The sequence below is a fragment of the Cucumis melo genome, chromosome 10, assembly GCF_025177605.1.
Source record: "Cucumis melo cultivar AY chromosome 10, USDA_Cmelo_AY_1.0, whole genome shotgun sequence".
NCBI lineage: Eukaryota > Viridiplantae > Streptophyta > Magnoliopsida > Cucurbitales > Cucurbitaceae > Cucumis > Cucumis melo.
In genome coordinates this window covers 16,811,739-16,828,131 of record NC_066866.1, presented here as the reverse complement: position 1 = coordinate 16,828,131, position 16,393 = coordinate 16,811,739, and the positions used below count along the sequence as shown (strand labels likewise).

Here is a 16,393-nt window from a genome sequence, read left to right as displayed (position 1 = left end):
ACACTCTTCGAATGGAGTCTGCTCCTATGCACGGCCCAAAGCCCTGCATGAACCTCACGGTGTGAACTCTTGGGGCCGTTAGAGTTAAAAATACGATACTTTTCTCCAGCTGAAATGTTCTAAATTTTTGGGTAATTTATTCAGGATTTAATTTAGGCTAACTTAAACAAATCCTAAATTTGGGTAAAACATCCAAGCATAACATTTATACTAGATTTTAACCTACGATCTCTAGGTGATAAACCAATTTTATTACCTTACATCTCTCCCACATGCTCATAAAATTAGGTTAACTAAGCTCAAGAACCGATTACGATCTCCAGGTAAGAGGTGTTCCGTAAACCATCAACTTAAAAACCTCCACTCTTTAGTCATCTTATCTGACTTGTTGACAAGATCAAATCAGGTGAGCCTCTTGTAACTTAATTTTACAAGATATCAACCTAAATCTAATTTTTGAAGAGATTGTATCAACCGAAGTGAGCATGCATTTTATCTTTATTATAGATTTTAAAGTCAAATTTATTTTATAACAATTATAAAACTTTAAGACAAAATCTATAATCATTCATCTAGAACAACAACAAATTAATATGGTATTTCAATAATTGATTAATTTTGTTAAATCATATTTAATAAAATTAATACAATTATTTGTAAATTAATCATATTAATTTAACCATTAATTAATCATATTAATTAATTTCCATATTAATTTTCTCAACATGCATGAACATGTTAACCTATGGTGGGATTTTAAAACTATATGTCATACAATATGCACATATAATTTTTTAGAAATAATTAAACATACATCATATGCAAGAATAATTAAAACACCCTAAAATAGACTGGTTTTGGCTCTCTAAATTAAGTTAAAACTAAATTATTACAATAATAATTTGATGGAGTACAATAATCGCTTGATAATCTTTGCACGATTGTTGAGTATGAAGATGGCATCCACGGGCACGTGCAAAGGCAATTCGCATACCATATGCGATCGCCGAGCAAACCATACGCGATCGCTTAGCAAACCATATGCAATCGCTGATCAAATCATATGGATCGCTGAGCATGTGCACGATCATTGAACGGAAGGGTTTTAGATGAGCGATCGTTTAAGAAGTAAACGATCGTTTAGCGCTATCACTTCACGTACCTTACACAATTGCCTAGCGGGTATACGATCGTTTCTTATGCAAACGATACACGTACCTTACGCGATCGTTTAGCATATAAATGATAAAGTCTTCTTAAAACGATATGCGTACCACACGCAATCATTTAGCTTGTAAGCGATGGAGTCTTCTTCAAATGATACGTATACTATACGTGATCGTTCAGCTGGAAAACGCGATGTTCATTGGCCCAAGCGATACGCATACCATATGCGATCGTTTCTATTCGTCCAAAATTACCTATTTATAATGAACCTTGCATGTTTAACTTTCAACACCTCCTACTTGCCGAAATCTAAGTGTTTGCATGTCGTGACATTGGATTCCACTCTACCTCTTGCTCAATATGCCTTGAACCTCTCTTAGCCGCATGATCTATCTCACGTGGCGCGTGGCGCATGGCCCTTGCACATTTTGACAAGTTGATTGAAGCAATAGTACACAACAATTTGTTTTGTCAGTAATGTGATATCAAATTTGAAAGTAGGTGGATTACTTGAATGTCAACAGCCTAGCTATGTGATAAAAAAAAAAAAATCAAAATTCCCAATGCTCGTATGAGAGTTAAATAAAAATGCAATTCCACTTCCTCTCACTCTAAACTAGACAAATTCAGAAACTAGGGTGCTCAAGCACTTGCTTAAGGAACACGTGAATGGCAGGGTTTGAACCTGATGGTAGTTGTTTTGGTTAACTTCGGACTATTTCTCATGACTGCTTCACATGACCCCCACCATCTGTTCCAAAAAGTAGATAAAATTGAAACTCATCAAATATTTAGGAAGATGATCAAAATACGGTGACTCTTCTAACATCTCATCATAAAAAGACACTCTTCTTTTTTATATATAAGATATAAAACTTTTCACAAAAAAAAAAAATGAAAAGAGACTAATTTTCAGACTACTAATTCTCAAACTACAAGAACGAGAGACAATAGGACAAAAGTTCAAACAGAAGCGTAGGTCAGAAACATAATAAAACAAAACAAAAGCCCAATAACAAAAAGATAGCAATTCAAAAGTGAGAAAAAGCAAAAGCATCCCAACATTAAGAAATACCTTAAATTGAAGAATCGCTCAAGAATTTTGATGATCATATAATTAGCAAATATCAACATTCAGCATAAATGGAAGGTAGCAAGACTTCTTCTCATAGACAATAAATTTCAAGCATCCAAAAAATGATGGAAAAACTAGAACTAATAGCACCTACTCAATATAAAAAACTTAAGTGAAATATAATGAAACATTAACGAGCAAAGCATATTTTCCACGATAAAACACATCCTTCAAAGTAACCACAAACATGAGAATGATCAAAATTCTTAAATCGAGATCGTATTTTTAGTACAAGAATATGTGGGGAACGAAGATTTGAACATTTAATGATAAATCCCTTCAACAATTGAAAGATGCTCAAGTTGGCTATAATATATTCAGAAGTTGTTCTTAGAAAACATGAGGAAATCAATCAATGTAGGAAGTTTTCAAAGGGTGATTAATGGTAGACTACTACGACAATCCCATAAAAAAATAATTTCATATCATTAACTTACTTATTTTGAGCAGTCTGAAAATCGGTTTCCTGCTCGTGCTCATGCACCCATCCAGGAGCAAATATGGCAGCCGACACATCATCCCTTTTCAGAACATCCAGTGCAACATTTGTCTGATATGCAAGCATACTTTTGTTGAGAAATTAATTCTACCAACTCTGAGCTTGGGATAACCGAACTCAATATAGAGCAAAACAAAAACTAATAACTTTTTTTATACAGAAAACAAAACTAGTAACACAACCTTCTCTTATAGTTTTATACTTGAGATCTGGAAAGGTATGTGTAATTTGTAAACAGTATTTGGGAAACATATAATTGCTCTTACCTCGATAATAGAATTATTTAACAAGTTACGAGATTTTTTATTTTTTATTTTCTGAAAAGAAGCAAATTTCTTTGAAATTACAATATCATACATTCAACTACAAAAAGTGTCCAATTTATGCTAACTATGATGCTTGTTGACTAGTGCTAACACTTGTCAATACTCTATACATCTCATATGGTTAGTAGGCTTACATTCCATCCTCCACCACCAAAGGTACCCCTCCCCAAAACATCAATCCCCATATACAAACCATGCTTTCTCCCTCCAGCAACAGCGGCGGATTGTTGAGGAGTACCTTCCTAAGATGACAGATGAAAGTTTTTGTCTGATCACTGATGTTATATTTTCAAAAGGATATAAAAATGAGATGACAAATAAATTTCTTATTAGTAATGAAAGAAATTTATTTCTTACTCTCCACCCGTAGTTCACGAATATTCCATCCAAGATATCAAAGAAAACTTTATTTTTCTCATTCAGTTCATTTTGCCAATGAAGGTGACTATCTACGGTTACACTGTCATACCTGTCCATAAGTAAACAGATTTTTTTTTTTTTTTTTTGGATAAAAGTCTATAAGTGAGTGAACAGTTAATAGATTCCGTAAGCTCAAAACGCAAATAATTAAGAATGCAACATATCTTACGACTTACCATATAACTAAAGACCAGGTAGTTTAGAATGCATAGTCTTAGTTAAATGGCTCACGAATTCTATCATATGAGTAACTAATTGCTGACAACTCAAAGGGATTTCCATATTCAACTGCAAAGGAGAACAGGAGAAAAAATAAGTTGCAAAGAAGTATTTATACCTAATAAGCTATATGATTCATATGAAAACATTTCGATGAAGTCACAAAAAATGCAGTCCCAACCATCCATCAAAGCGCTCTGCAAACAATTCAGCAGAATCCTTTGATGAAAGCAAGGTATCCCGAACAGCTTCTACCCCTCCTTCCAGAATGAAAGTTCCAAGTACCTATAGATTCGATACCACCATTAATTTGTATATGCTAGAGAAGCACTTGTTTTAGTTATCATGGTACCATCAGCACCCTTTAACTAATAATTAATAATAAGCAAACAAAGAAATATAGTATGGAGCAGTGAAAGCAATGAGTGAGGTGAGTAGGTAATACATAGGGTACCTAACGTCTAAAGAAAATTTGAGTTACGATAGCATAAAAAACTGTTATCATAGACTTTTGATAGCATAAAAAAATGTTATCATAGATTTTCGATAGTGTTTTCGAAATGCTGTCGTAGCCCATGTTATTGAAAGTTCAGGACTTTTCCATATCATTTTTACAATGCTATAAAAAACACTATAAAAATTTTACTGTGATAGCACATATTTGTTGTTATAAAGACTTTTCATAGTGTGAAAAAAATACTATTAATAAATTTTGATAGCGCCTTTTATTGCGATGGAAGAGCGCTATAGAACGTTTCAATATTATTTTTAATGATATTGAGAAAACGCTATAAAATTGTTTTTGTAGCATTTTGTACATGCTGCCGTAGTTACAGTTATTGAAAATATTTGACATTCCATAACGTTTTTGTTGAGCTATTAATAGCAACATAGAAAGTTGATATATGATAGATATAATTCAATATTACATAAACATTTCATTTTATAATAGAGGTTCTATAGCTATTTTGGATAAGTTATTGAAAGTCTCTTATTTTTATTAGCATTATTCGTCGTAATGAGGAAGGATTTTAATGTTAATGGACTTTTTATTTTACCATTTGTTTTAGAGATCGTTGCAAATGTAGCCATTCTATTCAAAATAATTAAATATGTAGCAAAGTTTAAAAAAAATTGCAAATATAGCAAAATCTGTCAAAATCTATCAATAATAGGAGTATATCACCGATAAACCATGTAGCAAAAATTGGTCTATCACTATTAAACCATAAGAGTCTCGATAAAAGTCTATCACTGATAGACCTTGCTATATTTGCAATTTTTTTAAAATATTGCTACATACTTGATAATTATTCTAAAAATTGCTACCTATTCTAATTACCCTTTGTTTTATAAATAGTATTGTAAAATCAAATTATAACCATATACATATTTATAGAAGTCATTTGCCTAGACGAAGAAAGATGTAATTCACATCTCAACAAAATCTACAACAATAATTATAATGAAAATTTTCAAATTTATAACATACAAAAGAAATAAGGCACTATATTCATTCAAAATGTTTGAAATAAACATCAAAAGTATGCTCCAACAAAAATCAAACCTAATAGAGCAAGTTGTAAATTCTTAATTAAAAAAAGACTACATATATATAATCCTCAAAAGTTGATAGAATCAAAAGGATGTTAAAATCAAATAGTTGTAAATTCTTATAGTTGTAAATTCTTAATTAAAAAAAGACTCATATATATAATCCTCAAAAGTTGATAAAATCAAAAGGGATGTTTAAATTGCAGTGACACCAAGATTCTCCCATATATATATATATGTTGGTCCAATGTTTGTCCCATATCAATTACCTAATAAAAATTTAAAAAGAAACATCATGATCTAGACAAAATTAAAAAAGAAACATCACATATAACTAATGATATAGACAATTAATAAGCATACCTGAAAATTTGAAAAACAGTCGATTTGATGAGCTTACTTAGCAATCCCCATTTATGTTCCAACCCATTATCACAAGTGACCAAACCCAAATTTGAGGTGTGCGTAAGTGGGCCCGAACATTCACAAATATATATTTATTCATATCAATTTAAGTTGATACCTAATCATATATTTGAGTTAGTTTGAAACATTATAATGAGAGATGGTTGATTCTTACAGCCAAACTGAACTTCTTGGCCAACTTCATCAACTTAAAGAGCCATTTCAATGAGCAAGCGTGTCCAGAGGGCCAAGTTATAAGAAAATGGAATGTCACACTATCAACTATGACAACCTTAACCTGCAAAGAAATAATCAGTAATTTTCAAAACACTCGAACTGTAGGCCGACAAACAAGATGTAGAAGAAAACCATTTAATTAAAAGAAATGGTTATAAATTTCCTTAACTTAGTAATATAAATCCTCGATTCATAATTATAGTTTAATGCTTACATTGAAACGTGAACAAAACAATAAGGACAAGCATGATTCAATAAGTAACAAAGCCCTAAATATTAAAATAAAAATTCAATAACCGGTAAGTCATACAAAATAAATTATTCCAAAAAAAAAAAAGAAATTTACAACCAACCACACGAGCCAAAATTTCATTTGGTAATAGAAATAAATAACAACGTTTAGCAGTGGAGAAATTTGCTATCTTTGATAGTTTTATTCGTAACAAAAACCTCAGCTGGTACCAGACAGTTTAGAAACTAATACCACTGATTGTTATCCAAGAACTCTAGTGTTTCAACGGTCAAAAAGAAACTTGATTTGAAAAGTCAAGGACTAACCAACGATACTCAAGAATATCAACAAAGTAGAATTACTAAAAACCAATACAAGCATCTGAAAAATTGAAGTCCAAAAACCTGGAAGAGAGAGCGAATAATATATAATATTGAGAAACTTGTATCACAAAGGCATTTTCGAACCTTAGGCACATATAATCATTAAAACAACTACCATCACCACAAAGTTTAAGTATTGGTTAGGAACATGAACACCAGAAAATCTCAAAAATGTAATACAGAAAGAAATCTGGAATATGATAAAAACTAAGCTCATATCGAGGAGAAATCAAATCAAAAGAAGAGGAATAAATAGAATTGGAGATTAGGGCAAGGAGAGAAATACGAAGAACAAATGTGGAAGGATCTTTCAAGCCAAAATATCAAATTAATCCACTGTTTAAACCCATAGTGGGAATAAAATTTGAGAGGGAAACAAAGCACAAAAAAAACTCACCACTTTAACGTCTAAGAATTCAGTGACCATATCCCGAGCACATCAAGAGTGAATCCAATAGTTCACAAAGCCATTGGAGGAAACATATAGATCTAGGTAATGGTGGTTCTACTCCACTGGTTCAACCATGGACTTCGCCTTCACCATGCTGATATCAGTAGGCTATGGCCAACGAGACCAATCCAGAAGTTTACCTGCACATTCTTCAAGTTTAAAGCCCAAATGCAACATAAAACCAGAAATTCAGTCAGCTATCACCCTGAAAACGAGTTTAAAAAAAATCAGTTGAATAAAGGCCAGTTGAAGAACAAAATAAAAAAGGAAGAAAAGCTTGAACAAGAATAAATTATCTAGTGAATTCTTGTTTATTTCTTTTCTACTACTTGATAGGCATGCTATGCTTAAGATATTTGGTATATTGATCACAAAATTGTCACCATCAACAAAATTTACTAAAATTAGAGAAATGACAATTTTGGGTTTGGCATATGACATGCCAAGCATCCAAATATTATTGGTAGAAAGGGCAATCCACAAGTCCCAAAAATTTATTGTCCAATACATTAAAGATTAAGCCTCTTCAGAGCACCACTCTCGAGCATTTTGAAACATCCGCAACCATGGGCTAGGACCTTCTTTGCTCACGTTCCACTGCTTTGGATACCAAGGAAACTGCCACATCAAGAAGCAACGTTCTGGATGAGGCATCATGGCAAGGTGCCTACCATCTGGAGAACAAATTGCTGCAACTCCCAGAGGAGACCCATTTACATTGAAAGGGTAAACTTCAGTTGGATTCCCATCATCATCACAGTATCTTAGTGGAGCCAAGTCAGAGTGGAGAAGACGATCGAGAACGCCATCATCAGGAAAGTATGCTCTCCCCTCACCATGGGCAGCCCACACACCCAAAGTACTGCCTTCCATTCCCCTAAACATTATAGCTGGTGAATCCTTAATGGTTACACTTGTGAAACGACACTCAAACCGTCCTGATTCATTATGAATGAACCTTGGTTGTGATGGATCCCCACCAGCACCATGCACTCCACCAACTTGAGGACCAGGCACCCAGCCTAAAAGAGCCATGAGCTGACACCCATTGCAAACTCCAAGGCTGAAAGTGTCGGGTCGTTTATAGAACTCTTGAAATTGATTCAACAAGGGTTGGTTAAATCGAATTGAAGCAGACCAACCTTTTGCAGAATCAAGCACATCTGCATAACTAAAACCTCCAACAAATACTATTCCACGAAAATGCTGTAAAGTGATATTTCCATTCAAGAGATCGGACATTGTCACATCCCAAGGTTCAAAACCAGCAGCATAAAATGCAGCAGACATTTCCCGGTCTCCATTGCTCCCTTCCTCACGAATTACAGCTACCTTGGGTTTAAAAGTTGAAGACAAATATTTCTCATCTGTAGAGGAAGGAACAAAAGATAATTCCCACAAAGGTTCATGCCTGGTTTTCAATCCCTCCTTTTCTGATTCAACACAAGAAGCCAATCTTTGCAATTTCTCCAGCTCAAAACTAGTTGCTTCCCATACATCTCTAAGCACAGAAGTTTCCTCATTCAGGTGAGACACTTTATCAACCATGACTTCAATGGTAGGAGTAGAAGTTACTTGTCCAATGATATCAGCAGTAACACCTGCAGTAGTTAACTCTCTCAATACCACAGCCAAATTCTCCTTGCTAACCTCAAGTACAAGTCCTAGCTCTTCTGCATAAAGTGTTTGGAACAAACTCTTCCCACGTGATGTCAAGTCCAAGCTGATGCCACAATTTCCAGCAAATGCCATCTCCAAGGCAGATACCAGCAAGCCACCATCGCTAATATCATGACCAGCAGAGATTAACTCTTTAGCAAGGAGGTCTTGAATGCTCTCAAAAACTTTTTTGAAGTAAGGAACATCATCAAGATCAGGACAGACATCCCCAATTTGGTCAAAAGCATGAGCAAGAGCTGATCCACCTAATCGTCGCTCTCCCTTTCCCAAATCAATGTGAAGGATAACACCATTATCCCCTAACTTTAAATCAGGAGTAACAGTTTTTGTTATATCGGGACAAGTAACATAAGCACTAATTACAAGATTTCCAGGAGCCTTCACCACCTCTCCACCAGCTTGGGCTGCCATTGACAGACTATCTTTACCTCCATCAATAGCTATGCCAAGTTCAATCATAGCCTCTGAAAGAGCCACAGCTGCATCATACATGGCTGCCCCTTCCCCATCAAGTTTAGCAGCATACATCCAATTTCCACTTGCTTTAACATCAGAAAGATGAGTAATTTTAGCCCAAACAAGATTAGTGAGTGCTTCTCCAACCGCCAACCTAGCCATTGCTTTGGGATCAAGTAGACCTTTTATGGGTTGTTCCCCTATTGCACATGCACCTCCAGTCAAGCCCGAATAAGATTGTGCAATAACTGCAACATCAGCGAGGGTAATCTGTAATGGACCTACAGTTTGTTGCTGAGCTACAAGACCAGTTACACATCTATCTACTTTTGTAGTCAAGAATCGTTTTGAACATACTGATGGAAGTCTTAACACTCTATTAAGAGAATCTGCCACTGTCACTCCAGGAGCAATCTCCAGTGGCTCCAAAGGATGAACAACTCGTTGGAATTCAAAGGTTTTCTGAGGCATGTCTCCAAGTACTTTCTCAAGCTCAAGGTCCACAGCAGGAGGAGGTGGAGGGAGTCCATTTGAAATGCATTTTTGAGTGGCAATACTATCAACCAAAACACAACGACCATGATCACTAATTACACCAATTACAGCCATTGATAACCTCTCTCTATCACAAATTGACTGTAACAAGCTCCGACTTTCAGGCTTAACTAAAATAGCATCTTGTTCTTGGTATTCTGCACCCCAAATCTCCAGCACAGACATTGTATGGTCACCGACAACAATTGCTCGAATATCAATTTCAGCTCCTTTTGGATATATAATTTCCTTCACAACATTACAATTCCCACCAGCTCCTTGATCATGAATACTAATAATTGGGTTATTTTCCCCCATTTCAACACAAGCGCGAACAACACGATAAAGTTTTTGTGCCATCTCAGCATCTCCACGCTGCACAGCATTAAAATCAAGTTCCGCGTCATTCTGACCACTAACCATGCTTGATGCAGCCCCACCTCCCATACCAATGCGATAAGCAGGACCTCCAATTTTCACAACCAACATTCCAATTTCAGGCTCTTCCTTTGAGATGTGAAAATGATCAATTTGACCAATTGCTCCACTGAACATGATTGGCTTCAACCACTCTCGTCTTTCACCACTTGGCAGTCTCATTCCAAATGTTCTAGTATAGCCTTGAATCAACGGCTCCCCAAATTTGTTACCATAGTCAGATGCACCATTACTAGCATCGATCAAGATCTTCAAAGGCATAGCCAAGTTTGGCGGGTAGGCAAAAGATGAATCTTCCCATGGGGCATAAGACCCCTCCATGTTGAGATTTCCTACACAATAACCAGCTGTAGCTGCCACAACAAAAGACCCCTTCCCAGTTGCATGAGTATCCCTTATTCGTCCTCCTACACCAGTTTCTGCACCAGGATAGGGAGCCACTGCACATGGAAAATTATGTGTCTCAGCTGTAAATAAAATATCAAGATCACGACTACTTTCTTCTAAAGGGCTCATTGAACCAGGAGACACAGGTCGCAACTGATTAGCCAAGAATCCCAGAATTGCACTTGAATTATCCTTAAATCCAATCACTGAATTGTTAGGATTTGCCTTCAAGGTGCTCTTCACAATTTGCATAAGTGTTCGGCTCATAGGCTTTCCATCTATAACAAGTTTTCCAGTAAAAAACCAATGTCTGCTATGTTCACTATTGGATTGAGCAATATCAAACAACTCCACTGTTGTTGGATTTCGCTTTATTTCCTCACTGAAAAGTTTGGTGTAGAATTGAAGATCTTGTTCATCAAATGCCAATCCCATCTCCTGATTAATTTCCTCTAGTGCCTTCCGGCCTCGCTCTAAAACAGGCACGAAACGAAACTCTTCAGGTATCACGCTAGTCTCAAACGACCTAAGCCTCTGAACATAAACACATTCAGTCATCCGATCATGAACCATTGCAGCAAACTCATTAATCTGATGATCTTCTAATGCACCTTTACTATACAACAAATACCTCCTGGAACGTTCCATTCGTGTCACCTCTGTTAATCCACATGCTTGGCAGATAGACACAGCATTAGAAGACCAGGCAGTGGTGAAAGACAAACGAGGTCCAACTTCAATTATAATAGAATCCAGCCCTTGCCGCTGCTTCTTCTCAAGAAAACTCTCAGTTCCAAAATTCTCGGGCTCATAAGTTTCTTGAAGAAGCCATCTAAGCACAGATAGCTTATCATTGGAAATCTCAGATTGAATCCCAACGTTAAAACACTGCTCAGTTTGCAAACCAATGATCTGATTTGAAATCTTTGCTTGGACAGACTTGAGAAGCTCAGAAGTGGCACTCTCCTGAATTAAAGGAACCCGAAAGAAATGAACAACCTCTGTTGTGGGCTTCTCGACCAAGCTTGAGGCCTCATCTACTGGACTTGCAACTACCTTACATTCCACAGCTCTATATTTGCTGGATGCACGACATCTCAAAGGAACATATCTTCTGCTTGAATTAACTGATCCCACAGCTGAAGTACGCAGTGTCCCCCACAACCCACGTCGTTTACAATGAGAATAGCTCTGCAAAAACAAACTCTGCCTACGCCCACCCTGTCAAAAGCAGAGAATTGAAGTCTTCATTAGCAAAGTGAATACAAGACAAACAACCATTATCTACCTTCCTTAAACTAAAAATAAATTCTCAAACTCCCCAGAAAGCCAAAACAACAATCAAATAAAACAAAAACATACTTGCAGGAACTCGGCAGCAGTTATATCTCCAGCAGTAGCCATTAGCTAACCTCGAAAACGAACTCCGCCTGTAAACAACTAACGGTCAACAATTTTTCGTTTCCAAACAACAGAAATGGATACTAATGATCAACAATTTTTCGTTTTCAAACACCAGATATGAATACACTATTTACATGAAAATGGGAGAGAAGACAGAATCAATCAAATCGCTGCAAACAAAAAGAAAAGAAAAGAAAAGGTAAAAACAGTTGAGGTATAACTATTAACCCCGGAAGCGTCGACGAGATGGATGTTATTGAGAAAAGGATTGACGGCGCCGGCGAGGGTTCTTAAAAGCTTTTCGGTTCAACGGCGACGGAAGAACTGAAGAAAAGGCGAGGGGTTCTCTAAGCACTAAATCGTGGTGGGTTTAACAATCATCTCTCTCTACTTGGAATTAATTCGATTTTACTTTTCTTTATTTTATTGTTTTTTTATAAGCTTTCCTTCGTTGATTTAAATTTTTAGGGTACATTTGGGAGAATGGTCGGTTTAAAATTGGTTAGCTTTAGTTTTATCATAACATTTGTTTAGAGAAGGATTTAGAAATGTAGTTTTATGATAATATGAGTATAGGAGAAGGGTTAGATTGGAAGACTTAATGAGGTTTTATGATAAGATGTGTTTAGAGAAAGAGTTAGTGGATAGATTTACGTGCAATTTATGATAAAATTCATTCGGAGAAAGTGTTAGGTGGGTTGGGTTATTAATTTTTTTTATGTAGTATAACTTTTTTAAATGACATTGTAAATATGAGAAAAAAATATTATTGCATATTTTTTTACGAAAGTGTCAAAATCACTCTTACTGCAAATAATTTTTTATACGCGTAATGTTATTAAATTAGTAAAGACAATTATCTAATTTCAAAATAATTTGTCAACAAATTGTACATGTTTATATGGAAACTAATAATATATATTTCTTTTCTTTTTTAGATAAGATAATAATATATATCTTTTCAAGATAGGTAAGATCTTCATTGAATGTTTCTTAGACTTCCATATAATGATTATGCTTTCTTGGCAATTTTCCTTTTTTTTTTCTTGGACAAAAATTTAGAGGATGTTTGGACATTGTAATGAAATTGGAATGCATTGCAATTCAAAATTCATGTTTGAATCGAGTGTTTTGAGTCCAATATTACACCAATATTGTTAATGCAGTTTTCAATTAAACTCAATTTTGTATCATTTTCATTTTTTTATGATATCATTTACTCATTTTTGTTCTATCTCAATTTTCACATATGTTTTAATACTTCTTTGATTTTTAATAATCTTAATTACATTCTAATTCATCAAATATTGACCATTTTCATTGATTTTCTTATGTGTATTCATTTTGATTATTAGTCCTCCCTAAATCTTTTTTCTTTTTTGTAAATATATAATGAAAACATTATTAATCAACTAAAAAGAAAAATATACTTCAGGCTGGTCAAAAATAAGAATAAACGGACTTTAAAATCAACTACCATTTAAAATTTAATCAATCAATAATAAGTAGAATAGAATCAACCAAAATGAACCAAAATATGAAAATTAAATTACGTAAATTTCAGAACTTCAATGTACTTCACATAGAGCTGCAAGAAAGACAATGAGTTCCATAGAATTTGGGTTTTTCACCCATACAAGACACACAACCACCAATCAGAATTTCATCAAATCCCCAAACCTAGAAAATCAAACCAAATGATATTACACTATTTAGTAAATCGGAATGTCATTAAAAAGGATATCTCAAAACCTAGTTAAAAATCATACAACTTCTTCTCTAACCGTCAGTTTTTAGCTTTACTAACTGCACTAACTTCATTCTACAATCTTCATTCTTCCAACATTCTCAACCATGTTGTACAAACCATCAAAAAACCCACTCTCTATACACAATGCCACTACTTAATAATACAATTACCTCCTAAAAAAACCATCTCAGGCCAATTGTTAAGGACTTGATGAGGATGCATGTCTTGGTTCTCTTAGATACCCCAGAAGTGTTTCTGCCTGCAAAAATTAACAATTTTTCATCAAGGTGTTCATTTCATAGAATCAGCTAACAAAAAATTATGTAATAATTAACGACTAATCAGTTTATGGTAATCACCTTATGCTTTGCTCGAATGCTTCCAGTCTGAGAAAGTGCAACTAAAGGAGAAATTCCACCTTCGCTAACGAGCAACCCTCGATTTCTCACACTCTCAACACACAATTACAAGAGTGTCAACACTGCAAATTCTTTCCCTTTCACCAACTCATCTTCAATTGCTTCTACAAGCGCAGCAATTCTACCCTCTTCCACAATCGTATCCTTTCCCTCTTGAATCCCAACCAGGCTACTCAAAACCACCATCGCCTTCTCTGCTAAACTCGTACCTTGCTCCGTTACTAGCGCCACCAATGGCTTCACAGCTCGAGCAGTGATGGCCTGCTCGTTATTTGGTTTGATCGAGCAAAGCTTATAGAGTGTCGTGAGCGCGTCCTTCTTCCCTCTATTTGATCCATTCAGTAGTAAAGATACCAGTGGTGGAATGCCCCTGCAAACCCCAATCGAAGTTTTGTTTTCCTCCAACAAAGCAAGGATCATCAAAGCACACGCCGCATTCTGTTTCGAAGTTTTCGTACCGATTTTGAGCACATAAACCAGCGACTTCATGGCTCCAGCATTCGTGATAATAACTTTATTAGACTCATGGAGAGAGAGATTCAACAAGGCAAAAGTGAAGGAAGAATATTGACGGAAGTGAAGGAAGAAGATTGACACAGTTTGAAGGGAGGCGTAAATACGGGTTGAAGGGAGGCAGAAACACGGGTTGAAGGGAAGCGGAAACACGGGTTGAAGGGAGGCAAAACACGGGTTGAAGGGAGGTTAAAACGGGTTTATGAGAATCTTAAAACTAGGGTTTCCATATACCTTGGCCCAAACGAGGGTTAGGATTGGGCTAACCTACGCCCACAGTGTTAACTCTAACCCTAAACAGGCCCTTAATTTTGATTTTATGTCAAATAGCTTTTTGAAATCGAAAGTATCTCATAATTTTTTAAATTTTCAGATAAATTACTTTTTTGGTTTTGTAGTTTTGAAAAACATGTGTTTGGTATTTTATAATGTATCTTTCCAATCAAATTTTCTTCGAGATTTAGTTTCTAGAAAATTAAAGAAATGATATTAAATTAATTACTCTATTTAGAAAAAAAAGAGTTAAATGAAGGGGTCTTTTCAAAAATATAAAAAAGCGGTAAAAGTATTTACACTGTATAGAATAATTTCGAAAATGGAAAAAACTCATAGGCTCACCGTGTAAAATACCAAAAATGTCCCGTCAACTACGCCGTCAACAATGCGCGTAATATATTTGCGATCGTTTAGATTTTGCTATTGTTTGATAGACGATCGTTTAGATATGACTACAATTTATTTTTTAATTATATTGTTTACTTTTATATATTTTGGTTACACGATCGTTTAGATTTAATCGTTTAGATTTGAATTTGGCTATTGTTTGATACACGATCGTTAGGATATGGCTACAACTTATTTTTTCAATTCTATTGTTTAATTTTGTTATAGGATCGTTTAATTTGGTTAGGTTTAAATTTGGTTACACATTGTTTAGATTTGATCGTTTAAATTTGGGGACCCAAATCTAAACGATTTTTTTGTTTCAAAACTTGGTACACGATCGTTTAGATTTGGCTAAACGATTTTTTAAGATTCTTTTGCTACACGATCGTTTATTTTTTTATACAATCGTTTAGATTTGTCTACATGATCGTTTAGATTTGGCTAAACGATTTTTTAAAATTCTTTTGCTACACGATCATTTATTTTTTTATACGATCGTTTAGATTTGTCTACACAGTCATTTAGATTTGGTTAAACAATTTTTTTTAATTATTTTGCTACATGATCGTTTATTTTTTTTTATACAATCGTTTAGATTTGTCTACACAATCATTTAGATTTGGCTAAATGATTCTTTTAATCCTTTTGATACACAATCGTTTATCTTATCAAAATCTCACATGTCCAACACTAGTAAGGTCACATCCAACACATAGTTCTCTACCTCTACTTGACATGCCTTTATCTTATCTTTAGACAACATGACTTCTCCCAATGGGGTAGAAACAGATAGTATACTACCCAACGGTTCTACTTCTAAATCCATTTGCCGAACAAAAACTGAAGATATGAAAGAATGGGATGACCCAGAATCAAACAATATAAGTGCATAGTGCCCCAAGATTGGGAGCATACCTGTCACCACAGTACCAGCTCGCTCGACCTCCTGACGTGTAGTGGCAAAAACTCTTCCTTGCTGGGAAGCGAGAGGCTGGTGTGGGGTAGTCTCAATGAGTTTCTGAGGACAAGCGTCAGTGGTATGTCCTGGTTGCTTGCACCTGAAGCAAACTCCGCTCCCTATCAAGAAACGACCTCCATGAGCTCTCCCACACCTACGA

The 16,393-nt window shown here is 35.2% G+C and overlaps 2 protein-coding genes across 4 annotated transcripts; both read right to left on the bottom strand.

Moving 5' to 3' along the window:
- Window positions 1-1,127: 1,127 nt before the first annotated feature.
- Window positions 1,128-4,293, bottom strand: LOC103495142 (cytosolic endo-beta-N-acetylglucosaminidase 1-like). Of its 2 annotated transcripts, none has more exons than XM_051090819.1 (6): window positions 3,724-4,293; window positions 3,485-3,596; window positions 3,262-3,369; window positions 2,740-2,852; window positions 1,853-1,918; window positions 1,128-1,585 (listed from the first exon to the last, which is right to left on the bottom strand). In XM_051090819.1, the coding sequence occupies exons 3-6, from the start codon at window positions 3,310-3,312 to the stop codon at window positions 1,477-1,479; spliced, it is 339 nt and encodes a 112-aa protein (XP_050946776.1). In that variant the 5' UTR covers window positions 3,313-3,369; window positions 3,485-3,596; window positions 3,724-4,293; the 3' UTR covers window positions 1,128-1,476. The 2 variants fall into 2 exon arrangements, 1 of the variants encoding a protein (XP_050946776.1); XR_007824223.1 differs by lacking the exon at window positions 1,128-1,585 and having other exon boundaries at window positions 1,636-1,918; window positions 3,724-3,835; window positions 3,948-4,293.
- A 3,077-nt stretch (window positions 4,294-7,370) lies between these two features.
- On the bottom strand, window positions 7,371-12,326 carry LOC103495143 (probable phosphoribosylformylglycinamidine synthase, chloroplastic/mitochondrial). 2 transcript variants are annotated; one of them, XM_008456606.3, is made up of 3 exons: window positions 12,149-12,326; window positions 11,886-11,953; window positions 7,371-11,744 (listed from the first exon to the last, which is right to left on the bottom strand). In XM_008456606.3, the coding sequence occupies exons 2-3, from the start codon at window positions 11,925-11,927 to the stop codon at window positions 7,545-7,547; spliced, it is 4,242 nt and encodes a 1,413-aa protein (XP_008454828.2). In that variant the 5' UTR covers window positions 11,928-11,953; window positions 12,149-12,326; the 3' UTR covers window positions 7,371-7,544. The 2 variants fall into 2 exon arrangements, with proteins under 2 accessions (XP_008454828.2, XP_050946820.1); XM_051090863.1 differs by having other exon boundaries at window positions 12,156-12,326.
- Window positions 12,327-16,393: the final 4,067 nt, after the last annotated feature.

Coding starts and splice junctions, on each gene's coding strand:
- LOC103495143 (XM_008456606.3), bottom strand. CDS start 11,927: ATGGCTACTGCTGGAGATATAACTGCTGCCGAGTTCCTGCAA. Junction 11,745..11,885: donor CTGCTGCCGAGTTCCTGCAA/GTATGTTTTTGT, acceptor TGCTTTTGACAG/GGTGGGCGTAGGCAGAGTTT.
- LOC103495142 (XM_051090819.1), bottom strand. CDS start 3,312: ATGGGGATTGATGTTTTGGGGAGGGGTACCTTTGGTGGTGGAGGATGG. Junction 2,853..3,261: donor TTGGTGGTGGAGGATGGAAT/GTAAGCCTACTA, acceptor CTTGCATATCAG/ACAAATGTTGCACTGGATGT. Junction 1,919..2,739: donor TTTCAGACTGCTCAAAATAA/GTAAGTTAATGA, acceptor TTTTTGGAACAG/ATGGTGGGGGTCATGTGAAG.